Genomic DNA, 17,092 nt, shown 5'->3' with positions numbered 1-17,092 from the left:
ATATGACAAGGAACCCATGTAAACACATGGAAGCAACTGCACCTGCAACTAGCAACGCTACAGAGGGTTAAGCAAGCGGTAACATAGCCAATCAGTGGTTTGCTAGGTCGAACAGGTTGAAGGTTGTCATGGCATTGTTGAGAGGCTGGTATTTAACATGTGGTAGGCAATGAGACATAATCGATAGAAACGGTAATACTAGCATGGCAATGATAGTAATGGTGTCTGGGGAAATGGTCATCTTGCCTGAGATCCCGCTTGGAAGAAGAATGACTCCATGAAGCAGACGAACCGACGTAGTCCAACGGTCCTCACATCGGACACGCTTGCGGAACTCTATCGAGACGGAGGAAACCGAAAACAAGCATCAACACACGATATACACCACACGATGCAAGACACATATGATGCATGAACGGTCTAATGCAAGGCATGACAATCACAACAATCAAACACTACACATTAAGTGAAGCTCGATATGCAACAAGTTGCATATCGACGAAACTCCACGTTTAATTGTTTAATTTACTCCCGTTTAGGAACACGACAATATTAAATGTTGTTAACATGGCACGGGGTGAAGCACAAGCTAAACTACCTATCTAGGCATTTTAAATGAGGTCGGAAACAACTTATAGCATCTCCGAGATGACCCCACGCGTTAAGTTCTAATTATGTCCAGATTTGTCCTAATCACATTTTATGTTTGTTAAACGGAAAAACAAAGTGGTTCTCTACTCGTCGTTCTGGCCCATTTACATATATGGCACATCTCGAACGGAGCTATGGACAAATAGTTATGACCTAAACCGTTTCAACACGTCGACACACAAACCAATACAAACTCCACACTAAACAGCTTTAAACATGCATGGGAGTTGAAAAATACTAGTCTACGTGAAATTCTATACGTTTTACATATCTAACTTATTCCGATCCGACGCACGGTTTAAAATCTACGGCATTTAAAAATGCATGTGGTGGAAAATGCTAAATCTACACAGGTGGAAAAAAACCCATGCATGGGCTCGAAGCAGCATAGTGCAGCGGCCCAAGAGTAAATCGGGGCCAAATGCCCATGTGTGTGCGTGAAAGAAAATAAAAGGCAAAGCCTAAAATTGGGTGGATCTCGAGTCGAACCCAGAACCTCCCTCGTGTTAGCGCTGCTCACTAACCAGCTGGGCTACGAAGTGATTGCAACAGTAAATGGGTTTTTCTCAAAATGAAACAGCCAAAGGGGCCAACCTGTACCAATAACATAACAAACTAAAAATAGGGGTGCATGGGATTTGAACCCAAGACCTTGCGGTTGCACACTAAGGCGCTCACCAGCTGGGCTACATCGACCTTTGGTACAAAATGGATGTCTACGCGAGATGAACTAGAATGTAACTCTGACTGAACCAAACTGAATATACAAACAGACATGGCTTTCTCTGCTACCGTGGTTGAGGATGCAGGTCCACACCATGTCGCTGGGGGTGCAGGATGCAGTTGCGGTGGCGCCACTTGCTGTCGGCATGGGGTCTAGGCAAGGCGATGGAGGCAGATCCAGGGTGTCTGCTCCATTCCCAGAGACGGGGATCGATGAGGTCGACCACGACAACGAGGCATAGAGCTCCATCGGGATGGGCTCAGGGGAGTGTTGCAGCATGCTTCTCTGCATCACGGGAACAAGCAGAGGGAGAGGTTAAGGGGAGAGAGAGGAGGCAGGGAGGGAAGAGAAGGGAGGGGCCTGGCATGGATCGCTGCTTCTCCCAAAACGAGACAGACACGAGCGCGGTCGGTGTCGGGGTCAACGCCCCTGGAGCGTCGTGCTCTGCTCGACTCCGAGCGGGGACAGGCGACGGGGCAGAGCAGGCGGCGAGGGCGGGGCTGCGGCCTGTTGGACGTCACCGGCGGCAGCCAGAGGTCCTGGAGGCGGCGTCCATGGAGGTCTGGTCGAGGTCGCTGACGGGCAAGGTCACCGGAGGCGCGCGGGCACCCATGGATCGAGCCTCACTTGCTCCAGATCGGGGAGAGGCTCCGGTCACGGGAGCTGCGAGGCTCCCTGGGTCGATGGATCCAAGATCTGATGGACCAGATCACATAGGTTGGTTGCGGATTGGTGGATCAAGATGGCTGGCTGGAGACTGCGGTTGGACCAGTGGGCAAAACGAGGTAGAGACCAGGTGCTAGCGGCGGCGGCTGGATCGGGACAGGGAGGATCCCTAGGTTTTGGTCTGATATGGGCTAAGCGGACTATATAAAGTAAAAGCATTAGTCTATAGGGGTATTTGGACCCTTCGATTAAATCAGACGGTCGGAAAATAACTAGGCTATGGAGACCATTGGACAAACTGATGACTGTTTGCGGTAAAATGGGGTTGATCTGGACCCAACGGTCACGATCGCCCGGTTCGGGTTCCGGGAGGTTTTCGGACTGGCCTGCGCGTAGGGTCGATGCACTGCGCAGAGGGGCTAGGCGGAGATGAGAGGGAAAACGGGCACCCGGCAACATATTTTAAAAACATCGACAACCATCCGTCGGTAGACCGAATACGGTGCCGCTACAGTCGACCGTTCGGGTACCAGACGGACTCCAATTGCGACGAAACTTGACAGGCGGCCTACCTAAATAAAGATACCACCGCACGTCAAATCTCACCCCAATTAGAGAAAGTTTTCATCACACTTTTAAAAACAAGATTTGAACGATGCCACGGGCGCGTGCGTGTGCGGTCGGGCTCAGAACGGACAACGACGAGAACCGGCAACTAACAACGGATGCAAGTATAAAAACTGGTGGCAACGGAGATGCTGATGCAATGCTGATGATGCGCATGATGCGATGATGATGCAACAAATAAAAATAGACACACGACGGAAACAGAAATAAAGGGGAATCTTCTGGGGCGTCGGCATCGGGCTGTCACAGATGAACCCGACAGCTAGGAGCCAGGCTACTTCTTCACCAATAGCTTTACGCCTCTCCTCGTGAAAATGATGGAGGAACTGGAGAATAGGTTTCATCTTAGGATCAACATTAAGGTGGTGCTCAACAAGTTCCCATGGTATACCAGGCATGTCAGAAGGTTTCCATGCAAAGATGTCCCGGTTCTCATGGATTAACTCAATGAGAGCGCTTTCCTATTTGGGATCCAGCCCTGTCCGAGTAGTGAACTCGTGGGAAGAATCATGAGGAGTGAAATCCACCTATTTAGTATCCTCATCTGGCTTGAACTTCGGGGTGGATTCAGAATGTGTGTTGGGCTTCTTAAGAGAAGTCATGTCGACCAGGTCAACATTGGCTATGTAGTACTTTAACTTTTGCATAGCACAAGGTGACTCTGCATAAGCTACATCCCCTTCCCCACACTCCCTAGCGACTTTTCGACTCCCATCAACTGTGATTGTATTGTATTTCCCTGGAGTTTTAAGATTGATATAGATATAACAAGGGCGGGCCATGAACTGAGCATAAGCCGGCCATCCAAAAAGAGCATGATATGGGGTCTTAACCACCTCAAACATCAGAAATTCACATCTGTAGTTGATTTCCGAGCCAAACACAACATCTAGTTTGATCCAGCCAATTGGATATACAGATTTTCCAGGAACAATTCCATGAAAGACTGTAGAAGATGAGTGCAACTTGTCCTTGGTAAGGTTCCTGTGTTGGAAGGTGTCATAGTATAAGATGTTGATACTGCTCCCTCCGTCCATGAGAACTTTGTTGAGAACATAACCTCCCACTTGAGGTGCCACCACCAGAGCCAAACCACCCGTATTATCAACCCGGACTGGATGGTCCTCTCTTCTTCACGTGATTTGATATTGGGACCAATTTAAATACCCGGGGGTTGTCGGCTCAACCATATTGATGGCCCTCTTTTTAACCTTGCTCTCTCACCTGCAAGTACTAGTGGTGAACACATGATATTTTCTGTTGCTCAGCTGCTTGGGATTACTCTGAAATCCTGCTTGATTATCATGTTGCTGATTTCCGTGTCCTGAGCGTTGCTGACTGTTGTTGTTATTGTCAAAATGTCTATAACCTGTACCTGAGCCGCCCGGATCATGAGATTGGACCTACAAAGCCCCCAGATGAGCCGCCACTAAATCCGCCGGGATGACTTGTATTGCCACAACCGTTGCCTCCTCGGAAGTTGTGGAAAACTTGATTTTAAAATGCCTACATAAAGTCGCAATTTTCCCACGAGTGAGTGGACGACTTATCGGGAAAATTGTGCTTAGGACAAGGGGCCTTGAGCGCTTCTTCATAATTGTGCTCCTTTCCGTTATAAACTCTGCCAGAGTTGTTGTTTTGTCGCTGGTTCTAAAAATCAACGTTGGTATTAGAAACAAAATCTGACCCGTCGTCCCGATGCTTGCGTTTCCCACCATTGCACTGGTTATTATGGTTTCCCTGATGCCCAAAATTGTGTTCCTGATGACCTTTGCCATTTTCATGCTTCTTCTATTTGCCAGATTTATCCTCATCTGAGTCGGGATCTTTGGTGCTATCCAACTCAGCATACCTCGTAAGGACATCCATGAGGTCTCCCATATCCTGAACCTTTTGCTTGAGGCGTCCAGGCTTCTGGACAAGTGATTGGAAGTGGCAATTTTCTCCAAAATCCTTTTACCAAGTGTATAGGTGCATTAATTAAATAGCATTTAAATAAGATGATATCAATTTCCCATGTTATCACATGGACCAGCTGGCACCTGTAACTAGCAACACTATAAGAGGGTCGAGTAAGCAGTAACTTAGCCAAACAATATTTGCTAGGAAGTGAAGGCTAGAGGTTTCATGTCAATCTTTGGAGGCTTATTTAGCAGGTGGTAGGCAGTGGTAAATACGATGGAAACGATTCAACTAGGCATAACAAAGCTAGATACGGTGTTAGGGTCATGATCATCTTGCTTGTGATATCTTCACACTAGAATTACTCTTGATCTTCCTTAACGTACTCAATAGAATCCTCGAACTCGTTCCCAGCTCCTGATGCTACCCAAAAGAAAATAAAAAGCCAATAAACACTAGCAAGTGACAAATGCTACAAGCAATATGATGCATGTGTGGCACAAACTTCAAAACACGCACAAAAATAATCCTACACCAATGACAAAATGCCAAGTCATCACAAAATGGCACTTTAGCAGAAATGCTCAAAAGTGAAATCGAATGCCACCATTCGATTCCTTGGGTTTTTCTATCCCAAATCCATATATCACAATGTTATACTTGCATGCACAAAAAAACCACAAAATGGAAAATACAATCTACTCTAAATCCTAAATCACCTATACGTCAAACAGTGTCAGATTTGGCATATTCCACCTCTGGAATATTCTAGATATGAAAATAACACACAATTGAAATAAAATAGCGGGCGTCGAACCCACCACCTCTACATAATAGAGGCAAGCACCACTAGGCTATGCTTAGGACGAGGGGCCTTGAGCGCTTCTTCATAATTGTGCTCCTTTCCGTTATAAACTCTGCCAGAGTTGTTGTTTTGTCGCTGGTTCTAAAAATCAACGTTGGTATTAGAAACAAAATCTGACCCGTCGTCCCGATGCTTGCGTTTCCCACCATTGCACTGGTTATTATGGTTTCCCTGATGCCCAAAATTGTGTTCCTGATGACCTTTGCCATTTTCATGCTTCTTCTATTTGCCAGATTTATCCTCATCTGAGTCGGGATCTTTGGTGCTATCCAACTCAGCATACCTCGTAAGGACATCCATGAGGTCTCCCATATCCTGAACCTTTTGCTTGAGGCGTCCAGGCTTCTGGACAAGTGATTGGAAGTGGCAATTTTCTCCAAAATCCTTTTACCAAGTGTATAGGTGCATTAATTAAATAGCATTTAAATAAGATGATATCAATTTCCCATGTTATCACATGGACCAGCTGGCACCTGTAACTAGCAACACTATAAGAGGGTCGAGTAAGCAGTAACTTAGCCAAACAATATTTGCTAGGAAGTGAAGGCTAGAGGTTTCATGTCAATCTTTGGAGGCTTATTTAGCAGGTGGTAGGCAGTGGTAAATACGATGGAAACGATTCAACTAGGCATAACAAAGCTAGATACGGTGTTAGGGTCATGATCATCTTGCTTGTGATATCTTCACACTAGAATTACTCTTGATCTTCCTTAACGTACTCAATAGAATCCTCGAACTCGTTCCCAGCTCCTGATGCTACCCAAAAGAAAATAAAAAGCCAATAAACACTAGCAAGTGACAAATGCTACAAGCAATATGATGCATGTGTGGCACAAACTTCAAAACACGCACAAAAATAATCCTACACCAATGACAAAATGCCAAGTCATCACAAAATGGCACTTTAGCAGAAATGCTCAAAAGTGGAATCGAATGCCACCATTCGATTCCTTGGGTTTTTCTATCCCAAATCCATATATCACAATGTTATACTTGCATGCACAAAAAAACAACAAAATGGAAAATACAATCTACTCTAAATCCTAAATCACCTATACGTCAAACAGTGTCAGATTTGGCATATTCCACCTCTGGAATATTCTAGATATGAAAATAACACACAATTGAAATAAAATAGCGGGCGTCGAACCCACCACCTCTACATAATAGAGGCAAGCACCACTAGGCTATGCTTAGGACAAGGGGCCTTGAGCGCTTCTTCATAATTGTGCTCCTTTCCGTTATAAACTCTGCCAGAGTTGTTGTTTTGTCGCTGGTTCTAAAAATCAACGTTGGTATTAGAAACAAAATCTGACCCGTCGTCCCGATGCTTGCGTTTCCCACCATTGCACTGGTTATTATGGTTTCCCTGATGCCCAAAATTGTGTTCCTGATGACCTTTGCCATTTTCATGCTTCTTCTATTTGCCAGATTTATCCTCATCTGAGTCGGGATCTTTGGTGCTATCCAACTCAGCATACCTCGTAAGGACATCCATGAGGTCTCCCATATCCTGAACCTTTTGCTTGAGGCGTCCAGGCTTCTGGACAAGTGATTGGAAGTGGCAATTTTCTCCAAAATCCTTTTACCAAGTGTATAGGTGCATTAATTAAATAGCATTTAAATAAGATGATATCAATTTCCCATGTTATCACATGGACCAGCTGGCACCTGTAACTAGCAACACTATAAGAGGGTCGAGTAAGCAGTAACTTAGCCAAACAATATTTGCTAGGAAGTGAAGGCTAGAGGTTTCATGTCAATCTTTGGAGGCTTATTTAGCAGGTGGTAGGCAGTGGTAAATACGATGGAAACGATTCAACTAGGCATAACAAAGCTAGATACGGTGTTAGGGTCATGATCATCTTGCTTGTGATATCTTCACACTAGAATTACTCTTGATCTTCCTTAACGTACTCAATAGAATCCTCGAACTCGTTCCCAGCTCCTGATGCTACCCAAAAGAAAATAAAAAGCCAATAAACACTAGCAAGTGACAAATGCTACAAGCAATATGATGCATGTGTGGCACAAACTTCAAAACACGCACAAAAATAATCCTACACCAATGACAAAATGCCAAGTCATCACAAAATGGCACTTTAGCAGAAATGCTCAAAAGTGAAATCGAATGCCACCATTCGATTCCTTGGGTTTTTCTATCCCAAATCCATATATCACAATGTTATACTTGCATGCACAAAAAAACCACAAAATGGAAAATACAATCTACTCTAAATCCTAAATCACCTATACGTCAAACAGTGTCAGATTTGGCATATTCCACCTCTGGAATATTCTAGATATGAAAATAACACACAATTGAAATAAAATAGCGGGCGTCGAACCCACCACCTCTACATAATAGAGGCAAGCACCACTAGGCTATGCTCGGCTAGCTACTCTAAGAGAGGAAGTAACCTACAAGCGCAACACAGGGAAAATTCCCAAACAAAAAAGGGGCGCACGAGGGGCTTGAACCCTCGACCTACCGGTGTTGCGGTGGCTCGGTTGCCATTGGGGTAAGGAAGTGACTTTGCTAGAACAGAGAATGAAATCCACATATTTTGTTTCTGCTAGCTAATACAGAGGAGAAATTCGCACAAGTAAAAAGGGGGGCGCAGGGTCTCGAACCCGAGACCTGGCGGGCGACGAGCCTCACCGGTGCAATCACATGCATCGGCCACACGGGTGCTTCACGTCAATGGCAAGCACGGGCGCGGCGCTGCTGCTCTACTGCTACTGGAGCCAAGCTGCTGCTGCTATTGCACTACGGCCGCGCGACAGAGCAACGCGACAGAAAGCACGGCTACGTGAGGAAGCTGCTAGCTACTCTCACGCAAGACACCTACGCGCTACGCATGCATGCAGCTGTGCATGCGAGCGGCTGCAGCTTGCCGGTTCCACTCTACAGCTGCTGCTACCACGCGGTATTGTTGTGGCTGCAACGCGATGCAACATCAAAAACGACGACGACGATGGCAGACTACGGCGACACATCGTGGCTACGAACAAAGAGGGGGGAAGCGGAGGAGGTGTGCTCACCTAGGGTGCAAAGAAGAGGGGCTCGCGCGATGGAGAGGAACGGCGCGTCGACGTCGAGGTACTGCTGAAGAAGAGGTCGCCGGAGGTGGCCGTAGTAGTGGACGTCGGGGACGTCGTGGTAGAAGACCTTGTCGTCCGATCTCGTCGGGAATGGATCTCCCTTGGCGTCCGCGTGCACCTGGTCCAGTCGGGGAAGAAGAGGGGCAACGCTACGCCGGCGATGAGCTACTACCAGATCCGGCCATGGCTGCGGTGGTGGTTCTGGAGGCGGCCGTGACGGCGCGAGGGGAAAGGAGGGGAAGAAATGGCGAGGGCTACGTTTAGAGGAGGCTGCGGGCTGCTTAATACCTCGAGCCTCGAGCTCCTGACCGTCTAATCGAGGGAAAGGAAGAATCGATGGTGGCTAGCTGGTTCATATAGTGCTGACGTCGAGAGGAGGAAGGAAACATTCGCCGGCTGGGCTCTGGGCCGAAACCTACAACGCTTGGCCCTCGTGCTCTCTCCCTCTGCGTTAAAGCCTCTTAAAATAAGTAATAGAACAGGGGTTTTGAATAATTCACATGGGTTAAAAGGAGAAGATTTCGAAGAAAAATATACCTTTGGTCTGCTAAAAACATGCCACACTTTATAAAAATAAGTTGGGCATTTTTAGAAGAGTAAAAATAAATCTCTTTTACTAAAATAAGGCACTATTTTTAAATATAAAGCAAAAAGAAAATAAAACCAAACTAGAGGGGGTGCACTCCACAAATAGTATGGAGATTTTTAGGAGGGGAGGAACATTTTACTGGAAGCAAATCATAAACTTTAAACTCAACCACTAATTAAATTGGAAGAAGGGTTTTTTTAAAGGCTATGGTGCAAAAAGTGGTTTTGAGAGGAATCTTGTTGCACCCAAATCAAAACAACAATCACAAGCCACTTACACACATTGCACTCACACTTCCAAACACCAAGGTGCAACACAAAACAAGGATGAATGATGTTATGCATGATGCCATGATGCAACAGAGATGAAGTCAAGATCAATCTTATTCACTCTCGTAAAACATAAGATGGTTGTCATACAAGGAAAGATATACAAAAAGGGGAAAGTATTGCATCGGGGATGTTAACACGTGATTAGTGGAACTTTATACAAAGTCACCGTCATCCCTTAACAAAGGAGTGGAAAATATGTTTCCCAGGACGCCATCGGTCAACGAGTGTCGTGATCGCACAAGGGTTCATCATTGACATCAAACAAGACACACGAGTGAGATAAAATGGAGAAGCCTTGTCTTCCGAATATACTTGTGTACCGTTCGTCATGCTTCATCCTGTCATGAACTGCACTGGACCTCATGTGAAGCTGGCCAAAAACCTTTCTTTCATCTGCCATATACAAACTATGATGCAATTGATCGTACGACGAATGAATAAGAGAAGCCATCGTGCAAAACTGAAATTTATAGTAAGCCTGGTTGTTATTGTGCAAATATCCATACTAGTGCAAATACATACATACATGTGCAAATGCCCATATCCATACACAAAATTTTCTATACACCAAATGGATACATACAAGTGCAAATAAATACATACATGTGCAAATAAATACATAGGGGAAATCATCCATACAAGCGTACATACATACACACGTTTGGTGACAATTCCCTAGCCCAGATTTGCTGCAAAGCATCCATACATAACAACTAAAAGACTAACTATAACTACCAAATTTACTATAACACTAATCTCCTTAGAATTGGAGAGCTCACATTCAATTGAGGTCTCAATTTGACATTGTGACACCCAATTTTGACTTGGTCAACAATTTTTCAAAATTTTCTTATTTAATTATTTTATTTATGCCTTTGTAGCACTATACTCCTTAGTTTTAAAGAGTCCACATTCAATTGAGATCTTCAAGCTTCAATTAAAATCATCCGATTTTGACCGGGTCAACAATTTCTCAAAATTCACTTGTTCGATTCTTTAGACAAATACACTATGCTTCCTAATATGTTTGATTTACGATTTTGACCGAACCAACAATTTTTTAAATCAATCAACATCAATCGGTCTATAAAAACATATCAATCACGCTCCTGCAGCCGTTGACGTAGATTTTTTTTCCACACATACAAGGTTGATTAGCATATAATATAGAATCACATAACGAAAGGTCCATCAAACTACCAAATTATAAATAAAAATAAAACACACCATGCCATCTCCCCACACATCAAACGGAATATTCCATTAGTTTCAAGATATAAGGGGTATTAGTTTCTTGAAAAGTCAAAATTTCAACTTTGACCAAGTTAAGAGCAAAAATATCGACATCCACAATATCAAATAAGAAAATTCATTTAACAATGAACCTAATCACAACAATTTGATATTATGGATTTTGATATATATATATAATTAAATTTAAAATGTTTGACATTTTAGAAAGTAAGACACACTGTATTTAAAACAAAGTGATTTGATTTTTCAATCTAACAACACAGCAAAGCGTGCCTAGTCCTTCTAGCCCTAAACCATACCTTACAAATCCCTAACCATACATAGCTAATACAAGTGCAAGCATCAACATTTTTTGAAAAAGTGGATGAACTAGGGTTTCTTCAAATTGGGTCAATGCAAAGATTTTAACCAATAAAAAGAAGGGAAAGGAAGGAGAATGCCACGAGACCTAGAAAAGGAAGAAGAACCACTGTAATTTGATTCAGATCCACATCCTTTGGGCACCAAATCAAAAGGAGGGAGAGAGGGGACGTGAGGGAACCAGAGAAAAAAGAGAGCCCTTTGGCTCGGGCTAGGCATTTTTTTACGTCGAAGGGGCATGACGCCCTTGGCGAGGGCGTCGTAGTTCCCAGCATGACGCCCTCAACTGGGGCGTCCTGCTGTGTGGATTGAGCCGAGCCTGCGTCGACACCGACATATGCCCCCTGGAGTTGAACGTCATGAAAATGAACTATTTTATGAAATAATTTAATTTTAAACCGGACCTATTTGTATGCTGAACTTTTCAAGAAGGGACATATTTGTCTTTTCGCCTAAGAGGTGCCCCGAAAAAATAAAAATAAAATGCGTGTCAGTGTGTTTTGCAAAAAGAGATAGATAGAGAGAGAGAAACACAGACGGACGCACCCCTGGACGCGGACACGAGTCCCCAAAGCGTCATCCGGCCTCTCCGGTGCGGCGGCGGCGGCGCCGGAGGTGAGAAAGATGCCGAGGGCCGTCAGGATCCGCGGCGACGAGCTGGAGAAGACGGAGCGGGAAGCGAAGAGGCGAAACCTGACAGAGAAGGAGAAGGAGGAGGAGGAGGAGTCGACAGCTCTCCACCCCACGAGCCCTAGATCTCCCGGCGAGGTAGCTATTCGGACTTCCCATCCAAAGATACTGTTCGCGGTCTTCGAGCCTGATGACAGAACCCAGTTGGAAGCAAAACAAGGTGATTTTGCCCCCATGTTCCAACCTCTTTTGCTCCTTTGATCGTCACGACAGATTATCTAGGTGTTTACTTGTTCGTGCTTTCCGATGTTTCCGTAGATCGTGTGGTCGAATCCGTGGCGGAGGAGGAATCTTCTTCCGAGCCACTCAGCCCTCCGATCTACGAACCCTACCTTCCTGAGGAGCTAGCTGATGATCCGGACATACTCCATGATTTCAAAGACGCCAAGGCCAGGTACTACAAAGAACGCAGTAAGCCCCCCCCCCCCTCCCCTCCCGGATTCTTTCTTCTCATCGTTAATTCCCAACCTGATGTTAATTTTCGTTAATTCCCAACCTGATGTTAATTTTCCTTATGGCATAGATCGTCGAATTCGCCTCTTCACCATGGACCATCACTACTATAAAGCACCATCCTGCCTGTTCAATCCCCATCTCTTGCTTCCTATTCTTGAGCCCGCAAGGGATGCAGCACTTCGTACTGCTAAATCTGTCATCTTGCTCTCATCCTTTGTCGGTGCGTATTTATTTATCTATTTAACATCGTACTGTACTTGCTTGTAAATTAGTATTTGAAAGCTGGCCAAATGTTTGCGACTTTTGGTTCCTTTGCAGGGGATGACCCACTGAACAAGTGCTCTGGTTTATGGTTTCAAAGGGACGACCAGAGCAAGACCGCCCTTGTTTTGACGTCTGCTCAGCTCATTCGTGAAAAGAACCCAAAGAAGCCATCAGAGTGGAGGCAGCAGTGGACAGGCAAATATCTACGTGACGCTGAGGTGACCTTCCTAACATTCACTAGTCTCTTTTTCTCATCCTAATTTCAGCAAGGGCGTTTGTGCCACCGGATGATGGTACCTGAACTTAGGTAATGCATGCTTTAATTACCAGCTTCTTTTCAAATGAAATTGTGGTGGGGAGCCCTGCACTACTGTACAAGGAAAAAATATATATTCAACAGTCTATTTATCTACCCGCGTGACTCACTATTGCTTGTTTTATTTGTTTGTCTCTTCCATCTCAAATTAAATTATTTGTAATGCCTCCGTTGCCAAACCGTAGGCTAGTTACCGATAAAATGTGACATCATCTTCAACTTTGCTAGAGTAGAAAGTGAACCAGTATCTTCTGGCGTTTGATTTTCATGATAGTGCATCTCTCAAAAATATTTTCGTCAATAAAAGTTCTGTCAAAAATGAAGTGTCATAACTTTTGCCATCGCCGTTTTAGGTCTTTGTTCACTTCCTGGACAACACAGCTGCACCTGGCCGCCTCCTCTATCTCCAGGAGCATTATGAATTTGCTCTCTATGAGTTTGAAGTGGACAAACCAGTTCAGCTGCTTACTTTTACTGAGCGTGTGTGCTGTGGTCAAGATGTTTTACGACTTGGAAGAGATGAAAGTCTGGATCTTAGGATAAGTCATGGTATGGTGGCTCATAAGATTCCATCCCGGCATGAGCGATGCCACTATATGTATTTTTCTCGTGATCCATCTAGTCGCCTACTGGTGCGTCGTATCTCAAATTTATGCTTTGTATTTTGATATTGCTATTACTACAAATTGTAATATTTGTCACTACTACAATGATATAGCTTCAAGATGATGGAGGGGCCATCATTGATTTAGAAGGGAAGGTGGTGGGTCTAGTTAACAACCATATTGTCGAGACTTTCGTACCTTCGTTCATATTGCACAGGTGCTTGGATTTCTGGAGAAGGTTCAAGTATGTATTTGCCCATTTTTCTCCTCAATTCTGTTTTAGTAGTCTTGTGTGATTCTAAATTCTTGTAAGGATATTGTTATCATGTTTTTCCTTAAATTTGTGTGATACTCATTTGGTCTCTGTTTTGTTTGGTATAGTTGTATGCCTCGCCTCCACCTTGGAATGGCGTTCACTTCAATCAAACATTTAGATCCTATCTGTATTGAGAGAATGACTCATGATCATAACATCGAGTCCGGTCTTATTGTTGAGCAGGTATATATCGTGGTGCTTATTTTTCTTTTGTTTATTTCACTTTTGTGAATAATTTCTTCCAAAAACGTTTCTCATATGCATATTATGATGTAACCATGCTAATTTAAAATAGGTGTCTAAAGGATCGAATGCTGAGAAGATTGGAATTCGTGAGGGTGACGTTATTGAAAGCTTTAACGGAAAGTACGTTTCTACAACAATTGAGGTATGTGTATTTATTGAATTTTAGTTTTTATCTACATCCAGGTTTAGTTAATCTCTAATCCACCTTGGATTAATCTCCCACGTCCTATAACCGGTACCATGTATTATTGTATTCCTAGTTAAATAATTTAAAGAAGGACGTGCTAGTTGAAGCACCTTCTTGATTCCCGCCTGGATAGATCAACTTTCAGGATGGATTGTTATTCTTGACGGTTTTACAGCCCAGGGGTGAACCTCTGTTTTCTGGTTTTATTTGTAGATTGATTGATGCCTTTAAGGCTTATACACGGCTGTCCAATATATGGACAACATCTACTTGATCCCCAAGTTGGATCAGACCCATTCCTAACAAAACTCCGAACCCTACCTAACAAACTTTGAATCTTTTCTGTCTTAACAATCTACTTGCACTGTTCCTAAATACTCCCTCTGTCCGGAAATACATGTCGGAGAAATTGATGTATCTAGACGTATTTTAGTTCTAGATACATCTATTTTTATCCATTTCTCCGACAAGTATTTCCGGACGGAAGGAGTATAAGTCTTTTTAGAGATTTCAATATGGACTACATACTGAGCAAAATGAGTGAACCTACACTCTAAAATACGTCTATATACATCCGTATGTAGTCCTTATTGAAATATCTAAAAAGACTTATATTTAGGAGCGGAGGGAATAGTAATGATAAATCCCAGGCTGCAGGCTGTGCCCTAACCCTGCACACATAATGATGGCCCCACCTATGGTCGGCCATGACAAGTGTATGTTTTGTGCATATGTACCATGTAGGTAAGATTTGAAAAGAGCATTCAATACGTAGGGTGTAAATATGTTGAATTGTACACCTGGCTGGAGTATCTGGCATATGCACAGTTAATTCAGTAAAGGAGTATGCATATGCATTAAGAAGCATAGGGTACTCCGTTGATAATGATAAGTGTATACATAATTCTCGTTCATTTAATAGTATATGGAGTATGTTCTTTCCAAGGGAAGATATAATATTGTTCATTTGCTATTTTACTGGATTTGGAGTATGGATTATGGAGTGTGCTAGTTTAGTGGAGGTGCTTTTTATACGAAATATCTTTAGAGTTGTAGACATTATATATTTCAAAAATCACAGAACAAGGATATTGTAGTGGAGGTGCTTCTTGATGAAATATCTTGAGAGTTGTAGCCATTATATATTTCAAAAATCACAGAACAAGAAAAGAATCTTGCGAGAGGGAGAGATACGAGGGTGAGTACACTTGGTTGTAGGGTATATTCTACATATTTTTATGTGACACTCTTTACTTCTGTAATTTCGCCAGTTGGAGCAGATGCTGATAGATATATGCTGGGATCATTTTCATCAAGGAAAATGTTTATATGAAGAAAAAGATGTTTCAGTAAGTTAATTACATATTATAACTATGGTAACTTAATTTATGCGGAAGATAGCACTACGAAAAATATGTTTCGGTATGTTAATTCTATGGATTGCTTTGTAGGTGAAAATATTTGATGCTATCAAACATCGCCGGAGAACTAGAAACTTGACTGTAATTGTATCGGATCTTGGAGAGGACATTGTGAAATGTAAACATCTCTCTATTATAAGTCATGTTTTTGCAGGAGCCAGAGATACATCTACTCTAATTGTGATGTTTTTTATTTGTTGTAGGCACTTACCCTTTCATGGGTAAAGAAGCAATGTCAGTCTCTTATGATTCTTGAGCTTGGGCCTGAGAGAGGTAAACATCTTTCTTTTTAACATAGTTCAGATTCAACACGTTTTAACTCAAATTCAAAAGCTGTAGATGATTGTCCTGTGCTGTAAACAACTTCATGAAGAAATCATCTGTTATTTCTCTTATCTCATTCTGTTTTAACTCAAATTCGAGAGTTGTTGAGGATTGTCCTTGATGTTTATTTATTTATTTGTGTAGGTACTTGCCCGTTGCTGGCCTTCATGGATGAGTCAATGGAAATAACCCTTTAATGCCAATTGCAAATTCAACTTCGGATAATCTTTTTGTGTGTGCGTGTGTTCCCAGACAAAAACTTTAAATTGTGGGTGCCTTTGGACCGTAGAAGCAGCTTAGCTTAGAGCACATAATATGTATTTTCGAGCAGAGCAGAACCTGTATGCTAAATTGCTAATGGCTACTAACTTTGTACTAAAGTTAGTACAAAGTTGAGTCACTTAATTTGGGATGGATGGAGTACTTATTTTGAGTCTTGTGAAACTCACATCATATCCCTATGCAAGTGTAGCAGCCGTGGATGATGAATTGAACCGGTTAATCATGCCAGTGCAATGTTTGGACCTTAGAAGCAGAATAGCTGTGGATGATGAATTGAAGTTGGAAGTTGGTAACTAATGCGAAATGTTTGCTGCATTGCCAATTCATTCCCCTTATATGTATGTGCAACCTTGCTGTGCAGGGTAAAGCAGAACAAATCTTTAATCTTCTACTCTCTCTGTTTCTAGATATTAGTCTTTTTAAAGATTTCACTAGGACTACATACGAAGCAAAATATGTCTGTATACATCCAAAATATAAGTCTTTTTAAAGATTTCACTTGAGGACTACATACGGAGCAAGATCAGTGAATCTATATTCTAAAATATGTCTATATACATTCGTATTTAGTCGTTTAGCGGAACATCTAGAAATACTTATATTTAAGAACGTCTATATACATTCGTATTTAGTCTTTTAACGGAACATCTAGAAAGACTTATATTTAAGAACGGAGGGAGTAATTTGTAGTAAAGTCTTCAAAAAAATTTATATTTAAAAACGGAGGGAGTAGTTTGTAGTAAAGTCTTTAAAAAGACTTATATTTAGAAACGGAGGGAGCAGTTCACTATATATTTCCTTATTTTGGCTCGATGCTTTGCCAAAATGAAAAACTTAACTTGTTTCAACTTTCAAGTATTGTTTAGTAACTAGCTGATATCCATTTTGGCTCTAGGGTCCAAATGATCTT

At 42.8% G+C, this 17,092-nt stretch overlaps 1 protein-coding gene across 1 annotated transcript; it reads left to right on the top strand.

Moving 5' to 3' along the window:
* Positions 1-11,582: 11,582 nt before the first annotated feature.
* LOC123398375 lies at positions 11,583-16,333 on the top strand. The gene is made up of 12 exons (XM_045092854.1): positions 11,583-11,925; positions 12,024-12,176; positions 12,289-12,441; positions 12,540-12,703; positions 13,155-13,433; positions 13,520-13,650; positions 13,788-13,905; positions 14,018-14,110; positions 15,427-15,504; positions 15,607-15,694; positions 15,780-15,849; positions 16,045-16,333. Exons 1-11 carry the CDS (start codon positions 11,700-11,702, stop codon positions 15,830-15,832), a joined length of 1,536 nt encoding a protein of 511 aa, XP_044948789.1. The 5' UTR covers positions 11,583-11,699; the 3' UTR covers positions 15,833-15,849; positions 16,045-16,333.
* Positions 16,334-17,092: the final 759 nt, after the last annotated feature.

This window comes from Hordeum vulgare, chromosome 5H (assembly GCF_904849725.1).
Source record: "Hordeum vulgare subsp. vulgare chromosome 5H, MorexV3_pseudomolecules_assembly, whole genome shotgun sequence".
NCBI lineage: Eukaryota > Viridiplantae > Streptophyta > Magnoliopsida > Poales > Poaceae > Hordeum > Hordeum vulgare.
Note: the sequence above shows the minus strand (reverse complement) of the source record. Positions and strands in the feature narration are given on the sequence as shown.

Bases quoted from the DNA above. Each gene is read 5' to 3' on its own strand.
- LOC123398375 (XM_045092854.1), top strand. From the start codon at position 11,700: ATGCCGAGGGCCGTCAGGATCCGCGGCGACGAGCTGGAGAAGACGGAG. The intron at 13,434-13,519 runs GTGCGTCGTATC...ACAATGATATAG, and splicing joins ATCCATCTAGTCGCCTACTG to CTTCAAGATGATGGAGGGGC. The intron at 15,695-15,779 runs GTAAACATCTCT...TATTTGTTGTAG, and splicing joins TGGAGAGGACATTGTGAAAT to GCACTTACCCTTTCATGGGT.